Source organism: Martes martes (genome assembly GCF_963455335.1).
Source record: "Martes martes genome assembly, chromosome: 7".
Lineage (NCBI taxonomy): Eukaryota > Metazoa > Chordata > Mammalia > Carnivora > Mustelidae > Martes > Martes martes.
The window spans coordinates 132006758-132025326 of NC_137894.1; the positions used below are offsets into that span (position 1 = coordinate 132006758).

An 18569-nucleotide genomic window follows, 5' to 3' on the forward strand; every position below is an offset into this window, starting at 1 on the left:
AATGGTGAAGTACTTCAAGCTAGTACTTTATACCGTATCAGAAGCGCGGCAGCCGTCGCCATGCTTCCCTCGAGGATACAGAATATGCCAGGGTGACCCTGTGAATTCTCTGCAGGGGCCCAGGATGCCCTGGCTCCGTTTGGGAACCATGACGTTAGACTGTAAGCAAAGATTCTTTCTGGAAAGTGAGATTGGATGGGAGGGAGAGAAACTTTTCTCCGTTATGCACATCTGAATACTTTGAACTTTTATTATAATAAGAAAAATATAAAAGTAATAAAAGACTTTCATTACTTTCTTAAAAGATTTTTAATTGTTTTTAAGACTCAATTTATTTCTTTGAAGGAGAGAGAGGGAGCACGCAAAGGAACGAGTAGGGGAGAGGAGCAGGAGGAGATGGAGACGCGGGCTCCCCACCGAGCAGGGAGCCCAATGTGGGGCTCCATCCAGGGCCCTGGGATCATGACCTGAGCCAAAGGCGGATGCTACCTGAGCCACGTAGATGCCCCAGACGTTTATTACTTTTTATGTTTTTTTTTTTCATTTCCAGAAAAGAAACCAGAAAAAGAGCAAGAGTGGAGGCGAATGAGGGAGATATAGAGAAATGAACAATGAAATAAAAAGACCTCTAGCCGAGGGGCAGAGGGTGTCAAGGCACACCACACCAGGTGTGTCTGTGCGCTTCCCTCGGTGACTGTGACTCTGGCCCCAGTCCCTCTGGGCTTTGGCTCCTGGGCTGGTAAATGAACACCCTACCTTCCCTCACAGGCGCAGAGCCACTTTTAGTCACTCCCCAAGAGCGGGGTGATGAAAACCACAGCTCTGGAACCTCTTGTCTGGGTTCTGACCCTAACTCTGCTACCCACTCGCTGAGGGACCTCGAGCAAGTTCATTAACTCCTCTGTGCCTCAGTTTCCCCATCTGTTCAATGATGAGAACTCTGTTTACCTGTTGTGGGGACTTGCTCTTAGTGTTGCTGCTGATGTTATACACAAACAAATTGGTCAACAGATTTTTTTTTGTCCCTCCAGCAATCAGAGCTAGGACGTGTGGGGGTGCCTGGGTGGCTGTCGGTTGAAAGCCCGACTTTTGGTTCGGGCTGGGGTTCTGATCTCAGGGTCATGGGATCGAGCCCTGCATCTGTCAAGCTCTGTGCTCAGCAGGAAATCTGATTCTCCCTCTCTAACTCTGCCCCACCGTCCATTCTCTCTCTCTCTCTCAAAATAAATAAAATATTAGAAAAAAAATTAAGACTGTCCCTCTTCTCATGATATCCAAGGGTCAGAGAGAGGTCAGAGGAAGGCACTGGGGATCCATGTGCACACCGAAGCTATAGGGAGGTAGAACCCTGTGTGAGCAGAACTTACTTAGGAGGTAACTAGAGGGGTTTCTTTTCTAGGAATAAAAGCAGTCAAATTAAGATAGGAAATAATGTAATCTCACTGTCACATGATTTTTCCCCACATCTCTTTCCTTCTCAAACATTAAAACTTTTTTTTTTTTTTTTTTTTTTTTTACCTCATCTCTATGTCCCATAAAGTGATATCGTCACTGATCCAGGGATTGGATGGCTCGGCCGGCGTGATCAAAGGATCATATTCCACATACTGTTCCGTGTAAGCAATTAAGCTGCAGGAGGAAAGCAAAGAATGCCGCTGAATTCCTTTAAAAACTTGTATTCTCTTTTACACAAACATTATAACGGTCTTTATAGAATTCTAAGTTAAAGGGAAACGCCTTCACTCCCACTTCTGACAAATCCAACTGTTTCCATATGTGCTTGTTCCCTTCTCATGACGAATGTATCATTTTTGCATTACGCCGTCATAGTACATGTAGGCATTTTATATCTTTCCCCCACTTTACTCTTTACCTGGACCCTGGCTGCACTAGCGTGACTGATACATAGGTCCAAACCTGCTTGTGTATCACCTTTCGCAGAGACCACGGCTCTCAGGGCATCTGGTCATAACAAGGACACTAGAGTCCCTCCAGGCTGCCCGCCAAGTGTTCTCAACTGGGAGATTTCCTTATTACAAAGACTAAAATCCTGATAGACCAAAAGGAGGTAATGCATTATAAACATTATTCCACAGAACAACTTAGTTTTTCCAGTTATAGTTCAAGCGGCTGCATTATCTTTCTAAAACAATAAAATAGTACTAAATGATTTCACACACACACACAAATAGCAATTTTAGCAAAAAAAAAATAGGGATTGTTTTCTCCTATCCCTTTTCACAGACTTATAATTTCTACCCTTCTGTTTCCTTTAGCAGTTAGCTGTATATTTCTAAATTTGGTTTTTATGGTTGTTCTTGATTATCAATTTTAGATGAGGATTTAACTTTCCCTTCACCAGTCCCCAACTCCCCCACCCCCTCCCCCATGATCCTCCTAAGAGACATATAATACTCTTTGTTAAATCAATATTTATTATTGTCCACATTATTAAACTAGATACAAATTGTATTTTGCTGCGCTAAGGAGCCTCTTCAAGGGTTCTAACAAATCTGTAAAACATCTAGGAGTAATTTTTCCACATCTTAAACACATCACATGATCATAGTTCAGTTCTGTCTTCCCGCCTCCCAGAGGGCTTCTCTTCAAAGTCTTGAGTCCTCTCTCTCCAGTCTGGACCGTTGGCTCTACATGCCTGATGCAAGTCACCCTCCTGGGAAGTCCTTCACTTTCTTGTGGAGACCTTGCTTTTCTGGACCTCATGTCTGTTTACTGGCTTTACTTCCTGGTTGTGTTGAAATCCTCCTCAAGTAGTTTCCTAAGAAAGGATGCACAAAGGCGAACTATTTCAAGTCCTTGCGGGTCTAAACATATTTTTGTTTTATCTTTATACTTGGCTGATGGTCCTGGGCACAGAACCCCAGGTTAAAAATCATCTTCCTTCAGGGTTCTGAGGGCGGCGCTCTACTGTGCTTTCTGGCGTCCAGTGCTACTGCTGAGAAGTCTGGATCCAGCTTGACTCTTGTTCTTTGGCTACTGTCTTTCCTCTCTGGAAACAGAGCCTTCTTCTCTTCTTGTTGCAGTGCCCTGAGATTTCACCCTGGCCCTTGCTGGTTGTTTTTATTTATTGTGCTGGGTATAAGGTGCAAGAGATTAAAAAAAAATTTCCCGGAAGTATTATTTCTTGGCTAATTTCATTCTGTTCATTTCCTTGGTCTTCTTTTGCTGTAATTCTTTCTAGGAGAACATTGGACCTTCTGGATTGGTAATCTAATTTTCTTAAATTTGCCTTACCATTTTTCATCTTTTTGTCTTTTTGCTTGACAGTCCTTTCCATCTTGTTATTTATTTATTTACTTTTAATCTGGGCTATCACTTTCTTAAGTTTCCAGAGTTCACTCTTATTTATCATAGATCTAGTTCTTGATGTATGGATGAAATATCTTCTGATATCTGATATTAATATTTCTTCTTTTTAAAAAAAGATTTGTTTGTTTTAGAGACAGAGAGAAAGTGTGAGTGGAGGGGGAGGGGCAGAAGGAGAGGGAGAGAGAGAATATCAAGCAGACTCCTTGTTGAACACAGAGCCCGTGGTGGGGCTCAATCCCACAATCCTAAGATCATGACCTGAGTCAAAATCAAGAGTTGGACCCTCAACTGACTGAGCCACCCAGGTGCCCCTGATATTAATATTTCTGAGGATATTAATTCTATATTTTTATTTCCTGGGTTTTTAAAAATAGTTTTTGGTCCCTCCAAGTCCCATTTTCTCTTTGTTTTTATCAGACTCCATCACATTGGGGTTTCCCTTGACTGTCGGGAAAATCTCTGGACATCCACTTGTGTGTAAGAGTAAGATACAAAAACCTGCTTGGAGACTCAGTGTGTATGTGGACAAGGGTTCATTGTCAGGTCATGGGTAACTCACCAGACTTTTCACTAGAGCTCCAAATGAGGGATGTGGGGACTTTCCCTGGGGGACATTGATTTTTCTCTAGAGCAAGGGTAAGTAAACATTGTCTGCAAGACTCAGTAAATATTTCAGATTTTACAGGCCAGATGGTGTCTGTTGCAACTGCTCAGCTCTTCTATTGCAGCAAAAACCAGTCATAGACAATTCATGAATGGATGTGCGTGATTGGGTTCCAATAAAACTTTATTTGCAAAAACAGCAGGGTGGAGAAGACGTGGCCCACAGCTTGTAGTTTCCTAGTCTCTTGCCTGTGGGCATATACATCGAGTTCCTGGAGGCTAAGAGCCAGGCAGAGACGGGAGGGAGGGTCCCACTGTTCACTATGTTGATCCTCAATTAATTTTCTCTTTTCACCTGGCTATTTATGATGTGAGGCGCCTGAATTCTGAACTGATGTTGACTCAGTTTCTCTGGAGAATAAACTCTTCATCTTCTATGATGGTAGAAACTAGGGAGAGATAGTTTCCTAGTGGGGCAGGTATCTAGAGATCCAAAGATCCAGACTTTGCCCATTCCTCTGGGTTAGCCCCGTGCTTTATTCTTGCTCTCCATGGTCTCTTGTTTTATTCTTGTTCTCCATGGTACCTTCAAGAGCCAAGACCAAATTTTGTTGGGCAATCTGGCTCTCTTTGTTATAATGCTGACACTCCTAACACACAGGTTATAATGTTCTTCGCTCTGTCCTCAACCATCTTGTTTTCTTTTTTTAAATTAAGTTTTGAAATATTTCAGGAATACAGAAAGGCGTAAGAATGGTAAGGACACCATCCTTGTTCTTGCCACCCTATTAAAAAAAAATACAATAGAGACAGGGGCCCATGGTTATGCCCTAATTCCATAGACTCTCAAACTTGGAAAAATTTGTTGAACCTGTTAATCCATTGATTTGTGGACCATGTCACTCTTATCATTTTTATTCCTTTACTTACACATTGCTTTTGAGGAGGGAGAGAAGAGAAACATATGTCCACAATATTGTCTTGAGTGAACTTGTTATAATTAATATAATCTTTTCCTTTATAGCAGACACAGATTAAAAAAAATTTTTTTTAGTATACATAATTCTGTAGTAGAACACCGTTGTTCACATAGGTTTCTCCATCTTTGGGTTATTTATTTAGAATTAACACCCACAAGTGGAATTATTGGGCCAAAAGGTATGAATATTTTTATGGTTATGGATCCACAATAAAACTTTTCTCCAAGCACTGCCAACTTGAGTGTCACCAATCTCTCCTGAAATGATAAATTTAGAACCACAGTTCTTACTACTGAATTGCAGAGGGTAAGCATGGTCAATTACTGCAGAAAGTGTGAAGAAATTAGCCAACAGCTATAACTCATTGCCACTCAGAAAGTGTGGTCCACAAACCAGCAGCATAGTGATCACCTGAGAGCTTGTAAGAAATGGAGACTCTCAAGTCCCACCCCAGACCTACGGAGTCAGAAACTGCATTTAAACCAGATTCCCCAGGTGATTCATATGCACAGCAAAGGTTGAGAAGCACCACATCTTATTCTTTGATTTTCTGAGGGGTTCAAGTCACACATTTTATTCATCCAATCAAAATGGAGGAGCCTGGGATACTTTCAGTTTTAAACAGGGCTCCAGACTTTCCCATCACCTCACAGCCTCCTCACTGTTCCAGGTGTGGTCTGTTGCCCAGCAGGGGTGTAGAAGGAGCATTGGTCCAAGTTGAAAAACCTTGGTTCTCATTCTCAGGTGAACCATTTGAGTGATCTTTGTCAAGTTTGCCGTGTTACATAATGGCCTTGTGGAGCACTCAGGACCATTTGAGAAAAAAATGGAAAAGTATTTCAAAAGAATCTTCCAAATCTTCTCTACACCTAAAATATGTAATTGCAACCACCATGTGCAGTGGAGGCATGCTATCCTCATAGGAGCACAAGGCAGGCAGTGTGCCCAGATGAACCTTCATCCCTAAGAGCTCTGTGGCCTTGAGGCAGCACTGTGGCAGGAAGGGTGCTGTGACATCTCCACAGGGAGCCATCCCTTTGGCACTTGGGATAATTCCATTCTTTTTGAAAGAAATGGGTTGCACCTCAAGGTACATAATAGTTTCCTAGGGCTACTCTAACAAATGACCACTTACTTGGTGGCTTAAAATGACAGAAATCTACTCTCTCTTACTTCTGGAGGCTAGAATTTCTGAAATCAAGGTGTCAGGAGGCCTATGCTCCCTCTGGGACTTGAGGGGAAGAATCCGTCCTCGCCTCTTCCAGCTTCTGGTAGCTCCAGGAAGTCCTTGGTTTGTGGATGTGTAACTCCAATCTCTGTCTCTGTCTTCACATGACTTCTCCTCTGGGCCTGGTCTTCTTCGCTTCTCTCTCTTACTTGTCATTGGATTTGGGGTCCACCAGAATAATTCAGGATGATTTCATTTCAAGATCCTTAATTTACATTCACAAAGACTCTTCCCAGATAAGGTCACATTCACAGGTCCCATGGATTAGGACTTGCACATACCATTTTGGGGGCCACTATTCTGCCCATTGCAGGAACATGAAAGAATCCAGGCATGAAGCTGGAGGAGGCACACTTGACCACCTGACTCCTTCCCTCAGATTGGCACAAAAACTAACCAGCAGATGGTAACCTCAACCCTGTTTCAGGGACAATGGGTCATGTGAGATATGTCTGAGTCATGATGACGTATTGGGGCTTTCCTGATTATTATGTACTTGGGCATCCACAGAATTCTCAGAATTTGAGATAGTGGGTATAGTCCATGGGGCTCTCCTTAGCTGTGACACTTTTGTCTCTCCAAATGTCTGCCCCTAGCCATTCCAATGACCTCAGCCTCCAGTGGCCCCAGTCTCCAATCAAAGACTTCTACCTGAGCAGCCCAAGACAAATGGTGTGTGTGTGTGTGTGTGTGTGTGTGTGTGTGTGTGTAGGCAGGTATTTGTCTTATAACTAGTTAATTTCAAGTTATGGGGGATTATTTTTAAAAACCAGAAATGGATATCCCTCAAGTAATACATAGGGATGGAAAGACAAAATTTCCTCCCCTGCCTTCCTTACCCCTCCTCAGATTTCCATGAGACAGGCTGGAGTTTGTACCAGCTGCCTCTCCAGGTTGTTTCATGAGCTCTTTCACATGGCCACACCTGCACCCAGTGAAGGCAGGTCTGACCCACCATGCCACACCTAGGTTCCTGGATGGAACCCAGGAGGAGCGCCTAGGATGAGAGGGGGCAGGGGAGGCTCAGGAGAGGCTGGGTAAGAATTCTGAGTACTTGGGCACTCGGGGGAGCCTGCCTGTTTGTGGCCTGGTTGCTTGCCAGTGAAGATAGCTGTCGTGTTGACCAGCCCAAGGCAGCTGAAACTTAAAGGGCCAAAGAGCAGTTAGGAAGATGTAAGTTGTAATGAAACATGGGCTCACAGCCAGGTCTCCTTTAGAGAAATCTGGGGATACCTCCAAAGGGTGGAGGAGAGGTGGTGAGATGAATGGGGATGTTGGTTCAAGAGAAGTAGTTGAGAACCCAAGGAGGATTTTGTAACCACTGAAGCTAAGAGTGCAAGATAGGTCTATGTAACCTGCTTTAAGTGTGACTGAAGTTGTTCCTATGGCCTCGCCCCACATTGTGCCTTCTTAGAGTAAGGTTTAGATGGGACCCTAGATATGTGTGGAAGAACATGTGAAGAGAGGGGTAAGAACTTCCCATAGAAATGCCCAGCAAGCTATACCAAAGCAACAGAGCTCCAATTAGGATGATCACTAATCAGTCACTCAAAGCCAATGATGGGCAGCATTGGTCAGCAGGGAAGTTTGTTGTATTGGAAGAGGTATAGCTATTTTGTTAGAGTTTAGCTACATGAATAAAGTTGGTTAGAGGCTTTGTAAAGGAAACAGTAAAAATTGTATGGGCAGGTGCATTTTGAATGTAATATTTTATTGATAGAAGTGGGGTGTACTGACTAATCACTGAATTAGACCAGGCTATACCAGGACCTTCTGATCAAGCAAGAGACTTGGATTTTTTTTTTTTAAGACAGGAAGGGAAGGGGGATGGGCAGAAGGAAGGGGAGAGAGAGAATCGCAAGCAGACTCCCCGCTGAGCAAAGAGTCCAGTGTAGGGCTTGAGCTCATGACCCTGAGATCATGACCTGAGCTGATATCAAGAGTTGGATGCTTAGCCAACTGAGCCACCCAGGTGCCCTGAGATCTGGAATTTTTAAAGGTATTTTAGAAAGGAAGATCTTGAGATTCTAAGAGGAAGAGAGAGATTGGATGGTATATTAGTCTCTTACAGCTGCTATAAAAAACTGCTACATACTTAGTGACTTATAAACACAAATGTATTATCTTATAGTTCTAAGGGTCAAAAGTCTGAAATGAACACTGTGGCGCTAAAATCAAGGTATCAGCAGTACCGAGTTCCTTCTGGAGGCTCAAGGGGACAGTCCCTTTCATTGCCTTTTCTCCCTGATAGTGGTGTCCCACATTCCTTGGGTCCTCACCCCCTTCCCTCTTCAAATCCAGCAATTCCTGCCCAAGGCTGGATCACATTGTGTCACTCTGGCACTGACCCTTCTGCCTCCCTTATCTACCACAAGAACTCTCCTGGTTACACTGGGCCCACCTGGATAATCCAGGGTAATCCCCCTATGTTAGACTGATTAGTACTCTTAATTCCATCCACAAATGTAATCCCTCTTTGCCATGTAACCTAACATATTTTACAGATTCTGGGGATTAGGACCTGGGCATCTTTGAGGGACTATTCTGTCTTCCACAGGTGTACTTTGAGAGGCATTTGTGCAGAAGGTGGAGAATGAAGTCACTTAACAGAGGGTGTGGTGGTAGGTAAAAGGTGTACACCAGGCCTGCATGGACTTTTTGGGAATGGCACCAACATGTTTTATTTCATTGTCATTGTTACAACCTATGCACATAAACTCAGTGTTCATGAATCTATGCTCACCCGTGTCCTGTTTGCCATCACTGCATGCAAAACACAGGAGACAGCAAAGTGCCTTCTCTTGGAGGTTCCTATGAGTGGCTTTGGCCGTTAGGAGTCTGTTGCCTTAACTCCTCTCCTAGCTTTTGTGGGGTTGATTCTTCTCAGAGAGAGGGACCAAGAAGGTTAACTCCATAGTCAAGGTGGCAGAGGACTGAGAGAAGGTGAAAGAATCCCCCACCCCAGAAAGAGATGGAAGAGGATCTCCTCTTCTCTCATCTTCTCAACTCCATGATACTGGCCAGAAACAGCATGAAGGGTGGAGTGAAAGCAAGCACTGCTCACCCTGCCCCTGCTCATCTGGGCTGGAGGTGTCTTACTTAGGAGCTAACACTTTCAAAGTGGGATGCAGAGGCAAGGAACAAAGGGTTGGTTGCCCAGGATAAGACCTAAGCATCACGCAGAGAGAGTACAGGCTTTTGGGTCTGCATTTGGGCTGTGCAATGCCATTTCTTAGGTGTCAAAAGAGGTAAAAATGGAGACAGAAATGTCATCTAGGGATATAGTGAGTGTACTTGGTTGGGTTGACCCTTGTGCTGTGTCTCTTGGGGTCCAAGTGAAGCAGTTAGGGATCCTGGGAAGTGAGAAGCCCTCCAGAACGGGTAAACGAGGCAAGAAAATGTCTGGGGGTTCTTGCTCAGCCTTCACTGTCTCCTGGGAATTGCATCCCAACATGGACCCAGGGCTACTTTAGGTGCTGCCAAGTGCTTATAAGCCTTGCTCCCAGCCACAGTAGATCTGTCCAGGAATGGATACCTTACTGACCCAAGCAGGGTTGCTACCCTCTTTCCCTAGCTTCAGGTATAGAAACTGCAGTTACAAAGTTCAGGGGTTGGAGGCAGTCCTGTTTCCTAACACCTGTCTGTGATTAAATAGGCTGAGGCCAACATGGAAAGTGGAGCGGGACAAGAGGTGAAGAAGGAGCCTTGGGAGTGTTTGGGGCCTTGGTTCCAGATTTTTTTTTTTTTTAAGTGTGGAGCCCAACATGGGGCTTGAACTCATGACCCTGAGATCAAGACCCAAAGCTGAGATCAAGAGTCGCTCACTCAACCGACGGAGCCACCCAGGCATCCCCTGGCTCCAGCTATACCAGTACTTAGGGGTGTGGCTGGCCTTCCCCGAGCTCAACTCTGCAGCTCCTCCTTATAGGGTGTGGCCAGCACATGCTTCTTTCATCGGAACTGGGTTCAAGCTGGGGTTCTATTGCCTGGCAACAAAGCAATAGTATTGAAAGAAGGATGAAGGTGATGGGAATGTGATGGCAAATTCATGGAGGCACCCTTTGTAGCATTAGCCAGAGATGCTTCCTCTCCCCCAGAACACACTTCCTTGCAGTGCACAGACAAGTTATCAGAGTCTTCTGGAGACACACTAAGACAATGAAATGGGCCAGCAGGCAATGTGGGAGGCAGCAGTACTGTTGGAGTCCAGAGTCAACATCAATGGCTGCAGGAAGACTTGAGAAAGGACAGGAAAAACACAGAGAGAGAACAGAGAGGCACGGAAAGAGCTTTGCAGACAGCAGGCACATAACAGCACACAAACAACAATGTCCACAGATCATTGGGTGTGGGTGGCACCAAAGCAGAATTGGGAGGTGTTACAGACTGAATTGTGTCCCCCCAAGTTTCATATGTTGAAGCTCTAACCCTGCAATGTGACTGTTCTTGAAGATAGGGCCTTTAAGGAGGTCACTAAGGTTAAGTAAGGTCATGGGTTGGGGCTCAGATTTGATAGGACTTTGGTCATAAAGAGAGGAAGAGACACCAGAGATATCTCTCTCTCTGTGCACAGAGGAAAGGCCATGTGATGACACAGAAGCAGGAGGTCATCTGCAAGCCAGGAAGAGAGGTCCCACCAGAAACCAGCCCTGCCTGCACCTCAATTGTAGGCTTCCAACCTTCGGAACTGTGAGAAAATAAATGTCTGTTGTTTATGTCTCCCAGTCTTGGTATTTTGCTATGGCCACCTGAGCTGACTATTATAGGAGGAAATGGAAAAGATAAAATAAATACAGGAAATCCAGAGGAAGTCCATTAAGAGCAAGATTTCTCATTGAGAAGTTTTAACATCCTTGTCTCCTTATCTCTGCCTCCTTCTGATTAGTATATGGTGTTGTTATTATCAAAGGCGAAATTCTCACATTATTAGAAGGTGCTGACACAGCAACCATCCACCAAATGTGCCACCCACCAGCATCAGTTTGAACTGGTTTGAACTGGTTCTTGGGTGAGTACGCAGCTGGCCAATTTATCCCCATAGTCCCTTCCATTTCCTTGCAGAAAGGGGTAGAAGTTCATCGCCTGGCTGCCAGGGGTAGGACCCATGGTCAGTCATTTAGTCAACATTATTCAGTACCTACTAGTGCCATGAAATAATGAACAGCCTTCTGGACTGCAGGGTGATGCTCACACCAAGCTAATAGCAAGGTCATGGCTTCTAACAACTATGACCAGTAGTCATGGGTTATTATACACACACACACACACACACACACACACACACACATTTTATATGTGGGGGCTCATATATGACATATATAGGTTATATATATTATAGCTGACCCTTGAACAACATGAACAACATGGGGGATGGGGCACTGAATCCCCGTGCAGTCAGAAATCCGTACAACTTCGGACTCCCCCCAAACTTAACTGCTAATAGCCTGCTGTTGACCAAAGCCTTACTGATAACATACACAATGCATATTTTGTATGTCATATATATGATGTGTCATATTCTTACAATAAAGTAGAGAAAAGAAAATGTTATTAAGAAAATAAAAAGAGAAAATGCATTTATAGTACTGTACTATATTTATTGAAAAAAATCTGTGTAAAAGTGGCATTCAAACTCATGTTGTTCAAGGCCCAACTAACCCTTGTATATATATATAATGGGGGTCTATATATGTATATATACATACTACATATGTATATATACATATATATATAATCCATTAATATGGGTTGTTAATTAGGTTCTACCTTTGATAAATCTGGAGAGGAGAGAAATAACAAAAGTGAATTTAGAAAACTTTCAGGCCAAGCACTTAAAAAAAATCTGAGAGAAAAGTTTTAGAATTCATCCTCTCTCCCTTAACAAAAAATTGAGACATAGTTTTATTACGAATTGTAGAGAATATGACAAAAAAGGTAAAACAGGTGAGTTGGAGGAAGAAGCAATGGGTTGAGGGGTGTCTGGAAGGGACTCCTAGGGCTTCGCACACATAAGGAGTGTGGTCCACAGAGCAGGTGTGGAAGAAGATGGAGACACAGAGTCCGGGGAGATGGACAGTGAGGAATGGCTCACAGCTGTGGGATGACGAGGCATGGAGTGCAAAGTATTATGGGACAGTGACTATCATTCCTACTTTAGAAATAGAATACAAATGTGCTACAGCGCTCATTAGGAAATCGGGGCCTCTACATGGGGAGGAAACCTGGAAACTGTATGTGGGAAAGGTGAGTAGGAGAGTGTGTTTGCAGCCCCTTGCCCTGTATGTATGGTTTTCTAGACCTGATGCACTGACGAGAAGCAAGAGATGAAGAGGTTCTGGCTAGAGAGGGAAAGGGAACACAAGCAGAACGACAAAGAGGGAAGAGGAACTTCTGGCTCCCAATCATTCATTCATCCAGTTTTTTTCATGTTGGGGAAGGTGAGGAAAAGAGAGACTATAAAGAACTCCTAAATTGTGGGTCACCAAGAGAAAATACATTCCATGGAGAAACGAGAGATGAGTGAAGGGACGTGAGAGTGAATTTAGCTGCTCAGAAAGAAGACTGCATACCAGGCCAGGTATCTCAGCCCTTCTAGGTTTTGGTCTGGATACAGTGGCCCTGGCTATCACGTTGCCTCTGCTCTTTCCTTCTCTGTCACCTGAGGTGGGCTGGGAAAAAGAAGATGCAAGGATCCCATGGTGTCTGGAATCACATAAAAGCAAAGTTGTAATGACCTCTTCGGCCCCTTTCTTCCTTCCCCCAAACTTTCATTAAACATTAAGTTCGTGGACTTCCATCACCCTAGCTGGTTTTTTAATAACCCTTAGGGTATTCAGGCCCTTGCTGTCTTATCTCATTTCGTTAATTACATTTCAGGATCACGGAGGGTTGGGAGGCAGAGAAGGAACCAGCATCCAATTTCAGAGAGCAGCGCGATCCCGAGATGGGCAAGCAAGATGATGTAAAAAATCAATTCAGCAGTCAGCTGTGATGCACAAGTGGCTCCCAGGGATAGGGTAAGGACAGCCAAGTGCACAGGCGGATAGGGAATGAGACAACTCGATCTCTCTGTGCGGGGCAGTGTGATGTGACTCCTGCAGGGATTAGGCATAGCTCCGTGCCTAGTGAGTGGGGAGAGATCTCTGCAGACGCCCTGAAAAATGTAGGGGCTTTTCGGACCACTTGGAACTGAAATGTATACCGTTTTGCATTCCCAGATTGGGTTGTCAATCACTGTAAGGCTTGGGTGAATAAAAACGGGGCTCCAATGAGGACCCTGGCAAAGGACGGTAAGACCTCCATTGTTTGGCGATCTCAGACAGGTGAGCTATACGACCACAACGGCCTCTGAGCAGAGTCTACAATGACACAAACCCTGGGCCTCAAGGCTCATCGTCTGAATTCAGAAGAGCACGCCCCTTGGAAAAGACTCTTTACTCTTGCTTCAGGACCAAGGCTAAGGTTTCCTGATTTCCTGGCATGGTCGATTGATTTAAAAATGAGTCTATTTCTCCAGCCCTTGAATCTGGTCTGGGCTTGTGACATGTGTTGACCAATAAAAGACAACAGAAGTGCCAGAGTGTCAGTTCCAAGCCTCAAGAGGCTTTGCCTGCTTGTACCCTCTCTCCCGGAATTCTACTATTCCCACGTGAGCAAGACCAAACTCGCCGGAGGATGAGAGACTGTGTGAGGGAGAGCCCAGTATCCCAGCCGAGGTCAAGGTCAAACTCGCCGGAGAATGAGAGACTATGTGAGGGAGAGCCCAGTATCCCAGCCGAGGTCGTGCTAAACCACCTGGAGCCAGGCGCGTGAGAGAGCCCAGCCAAGAGCACAGAGCTGTCCGTGGCTGCACATGGATACCAGCCTGAGCCCAGGGGAGCCAGCTGGCACATAATCATGTGAACCGTAGCAAATGCCTGCTGTTGGAAGCCACTAGGGTTTGAGGTCGCTTATTACTCAGCGATATCTAACAGAAACACCTGGTCTGCCTGCAGACTGTTGACCAGGAACAAGAAAACAAACCAACAGTCAGCTAAAAAGCAGAAACACAGACTCGAAGGTTGTAATGGTCTGAGGCTCTTTGGGGGAAAGGGAAGAAGTTTGTGGCACTTTATAAGATGCTGATCATTGGCAGTTGCAAAGCACAGTATAACAGTCATCCAGGAAAATTATCCTTTCTTTAAGAAGGCAAGTGCATGAACCATACCTAAGAAAGATTCTTGTTTGGGGGCACCTGGGTGGTGCAGTCAGTTGGCCATGCAACTCTTGGTTTGTTTGGTTCAGGTAGTGATCTCAGGGTGGTGAGATCGAGGCCCGTGTCGGGCCCCGTGCTCAGCGCAGAGTCTGCTTGGAGCTTCTGTCTCCCTCTCTCTCTGCCCCTCCCCCTTTCTCGCTCTCTCTACGAAATAAATCAATCTTAAAAAAAAGAAGAAAGTAAAGAAAAAGATTTTCATTTAAAATACTTAAGATAATAGGCTTAAGGCATTAAACACTATTTATCTGGGAGATTCATTTGTGTGTGCGGGGACCATACTACCTGAAGCAAAAAATCGGGGGTGCCTAGGTGGCTCAGTTGGTTAGGTGACTGCCTTTGGCTGAGGTCATGATCCCGGAGTCCCGGGATTGAGTCCCACATGAGGCTCCCTGCTTAGCAGGAAATCTGCTTCTGCCTCTGTCCCTCCCCCCATCATGCTCTCTCTTTCTCTCTCAAATAAATACATAAATAAAATCTTTTAAAAAAAAATCAGGTAGCATCTTAGATAGAACTTTTTGTTGCTTCCAGGTGCAAAAGGTAGCGTATGCTGGGAAGTGGAGTTTGGTTGTCATGATGTTGGCCCTTAACCACTCATGGTGACAATGCGACAGCGTGGTTGAAACCAGGATGACCCCAGATCTGCACAGAAGAACCAAACTCTTCCCATATGGCCTTTCCTTCCTCACAGGTGCCAGAGAGCTGGGCCATGGGAGGCAGCCAGGGCAGAAACACAGATGTGGGCTGCAGGGCCAGCCTTCCCGGGCAGCCTGTGGGGCTCTCTGTGCCGCAGACGGAAAAGAGACAGGGTGGAAGGGTTGCATTTGCAGAAAGCCGCCGTCTGCAAGACCAGCTTCACTTCGTGGCTTGCCCTTTATGGCTTCCTCTGAACACCACACGCCCAGTTCTTTCTGTTCCGCGTACCTGAAGTCTGCTCCTTTCCAAGACACCATGAAGCACCACAGGGTGCTTAATGGTAAATAAGTCATTAAAAATGGTAAAAATAATGGTTCGTATTTATTGCCTGTGTAGTACATGCCAAGGACTGGATGAACTCATTTCCCCTGTAAGTTAGGGCTACTGCTCTCTCTCCTTTAAAAGAAACAGAACGGAGGCACAGAGACATAAAGCAGCCTGCCCAAGGTTGCACAGTTAGAAAATGGGCAGAGGCAGGACCCCAGCCCTGACGCCTGGCTCCACACCCATCCCCTGATTCGTCCTGCTAGGCTCCTTCAGTAGGCAAGTGTCCCTATTCCCGTCCTGGCTGGGTGTGGTCACAACCTTTGACCACAGCCCTGACCCAACCCATCACCAGCCCTGGAGCATCTCCCCAGCATCAGTTCCCAGGGAACTGCGTGGCATGCACCTGTTCTCTGGGGGATGAGGTCCTTTGCCTGGCGGCTGATTACCACCCATCACCTGCAGCAGGCCCAGGGAGAGCAGCGCCGGCGCGGGAATGTGTGCGCCCACCTGAGACAGCTCAGCTTTCAGCTTCGGTGAGCAGAGCAGTCGCACCCAGGGCCAGCTGCCAGCGCCCCCTCCCCGTCCCCGCCCCTGCCGCTGCTGACGGCCTGAGGCTCCGGGCTGCTTTATCTCCTGCTCACACCCGTCTCCTCTCCCTCCTCCTCTCTATCTGGGAGTTTCCTTGTGGTTCTAATGAAAAACCCTTGTGTCACATTGAAAAGTTGCCAGTTATTGCTGCTGGGAATAAAATCCGGTCTCTGCTGGGCGGAGACTCCGGAAGCTTCGAGTTTGGAGTGAGGACAGGCTGGTTGGAATAATCTCTCCAGTGCCAGCCGAGCAGCCTCAAGCATAATGAGATGCTGCCAGGTGGGGTCCTCCACGACAGCGCTAAACAAACAAACACCAGGCCCTGCCAGGCTCCCCACCCCACCTGGATTGCCTCCCGGCCCCGCCTCGGCCCTGCTTCAGCCCCGCACACCTGCCAGGAGTCAGTGGGCTTCCTTCAGGCTGACTGGTTCAGGCTCTTTCCCCATGTCCCCCAGAGATCAGACAAAGCAGGGTGCCCCTACTCCTGTGAGCTCTCAGCTTACACAGTTCAGGGCTGAGCACAGAGCCTCAGGGCTACACAGTGGCTTCCCCAAGGAGACCTGGTCAGTGCACCTGCAGATTATTCAAAATGCAGGCTCCTCTGGATCTACCTGGAGTCACTGAATCCAAATCCCCACAACTAGGGTTTGGGAAACCCCATTCTGAACCCCTCCCTGCCTGGACAGTCCTGCTCAAAACCACTGGACCCGAGTGACCTGACCCAAGGGAAGACGCTTCCCCCGCATCCCCCCAAACCGCTGCTACACACACATGCTCTCCTAGGACTGCAAAGTCTCATGTGCCCTTCAAAGGCCAGGTGTGACTTGCACTGATCCTCCCAGCACATGGGGACAGTCATTTCTGTCCCTCTTTCACAGAGATGGAAGCTCAGAGCCCCTTACAGGCGACGGCACCAATGCACACAATGTCATCCCACCACTTCCCTCATGGCCACTCTCTGGGACAAAGGCAACCACAGTGAGAGCAGAAAGCAATTTTAGAGGCTGCTACTTGGGGAGACCCCCAACATGACAGTTGGGGGCGGGGGCAGTGGCTCTGTGGCTAGCAGAGTCAGCTGCAGACCTGACTCCACAGAAATCCACATCCAAGTGCAAACTGAGCTCCAGCCTCCGGCCACCTTGCGGAGCGCTTTCTTTGGAGAAAACAGGAATCTCAGTGATTCTCACAAGGGGTGAGTCTGCCTCCCTCCTGGCTCTGCCCTGGGAACGTTGGATGATGCCTGAAGACATTTTTGGTTCTCATGATTGTGAGGTGGGTTTTAGCATCTAGTAAGTAGGTAGAAGTCGGGGAGGCTGCTAACTATCCTAAAATGCAGAGGACTGCCCAGGATGTCAATAGCAACATTATCAGTGAGTCCCGGGATAGACGGAGATGCCCGCCCCAAGCCAGGGACATCCTTGGTCCCCTGAACACAGGGTGTTCACTTAGCATTTTGTATTTGGGAGAGCAATTTTTCTTAGCCTCAATTTCTTGTTATGCATCCAAAAAGAGGAGGCAGATCAACCTGGGGGCCAGCAGAGAAAGGGTCACAGGTTGATCACACAGCCAGCCCTCTGTGTGAGCTGGGTTTAAAGGACCCACTTTACGCCAATATCCAGTAAATGCTAAGACCCAGCTTAAAACCTTGATCCCTCAGATACTGGTCATCGCTTAAACAGTAGCATATGGATGGACAATCGTTCGGTGTGAGACTGTCTGATCAGATTTATTCCATCACGGATTCCCCAGGTGGTCTCTCCTCTTCACCGAGGATTCGAAAAACAGACCATTTAGTTGACAAAATTGAGTTTCCCCTGCATTAACAGAGTGGGAGTGGAACCAGCTCCGGGTGCAGATTGTAGCACAAACGCTCCTGAGGAAGCCGGGCAGGAGGTGCCAAATATTTTCTTTACAGTTGATTTGATGCGGTTCTGGGGTTGATGGTGTGTGGAGGTGGAATGCCTCCTGATGGCTCGGCCACCTCCGACGAGCGCGGCCAACACCTCAAAGGGCACACATCATTTTCCTCCCCCCGTAAAGGAATCTGGGCACTTTATGGCTGAAAAGGGACCAATTCCATTTGAATTAATCAAGAGGCTGAAGGTAAAAGTGCATTACGTAGCTCTTAAGGACATTCTTCCTGGATTGACAAGGTCCCGTGGCCACCCCCTGGAAAGCTTCAACAATGGAATGTTTCTTGACATCACTCAAGGGAGGTCTGCTGTCTTAGCGGTACTTGCATGGGGTCTGTGTTTTTTCACTCATCAGTTTAAGAGATGACTATGGTCTGCCTCTTGGTGTGGTACATACTTGTTAGCCGTGACCCCGTAACATTTCTCCTTTGTTAAATTAGAGGAAGACAGTAATATTATTGAGGGGAAACATACCTTTCAGCCACTTTGGACATTTTTAAACAATGTCTGTCAATCTGTGCATTCAAAAATGTTATCTGGGGAAAGATAGAACAGAGGTATTAAGATCAAACTTGATTTTTTTTCCCCTTCTCCCTATGAACCCAAATCTTGTATTTCCATCCGTAACTAAACAACTCTTCTGGCCAGCCTTTGCCAATGCTCCAGCTTTGCATTCCAACAATCATTGGCCCTTCTGGAAGTTCCCAAAATAC

The 18569-nt window shown here is 46.2% G+C and overlaps 1 protein-coding gene across 3 annotated transcripts in view; it reads right to left on the minus strand.

Moving 5' to 3' along the window:
- The window catches only part of RGS6 (regulator of G protein signaling 6), a 554830-nt gene that overhangs the window by 53279 nt on the left and 482982 nt on the right, over window positions 1-18569 (minus strand). For all 3 annotated transcript variants that reach the window (XM_080809134.1, XM_080809135.1, XM_080809133.1), the window contains exons 12-13: window positions 18331-18392; window positions 1519-1629 (exon numbers count right to left, since the gene is read on the minus strand). In XM_080809134.1, coding sequence (XP_080665260.1) covers window positions 1519-1629; window positions 18331-18392 — 173 coding nt within the window. The remainder of the gene's footprint in view (window positions 1-1518; window positions 1630-18330; window positions 18393-18569) is intronic.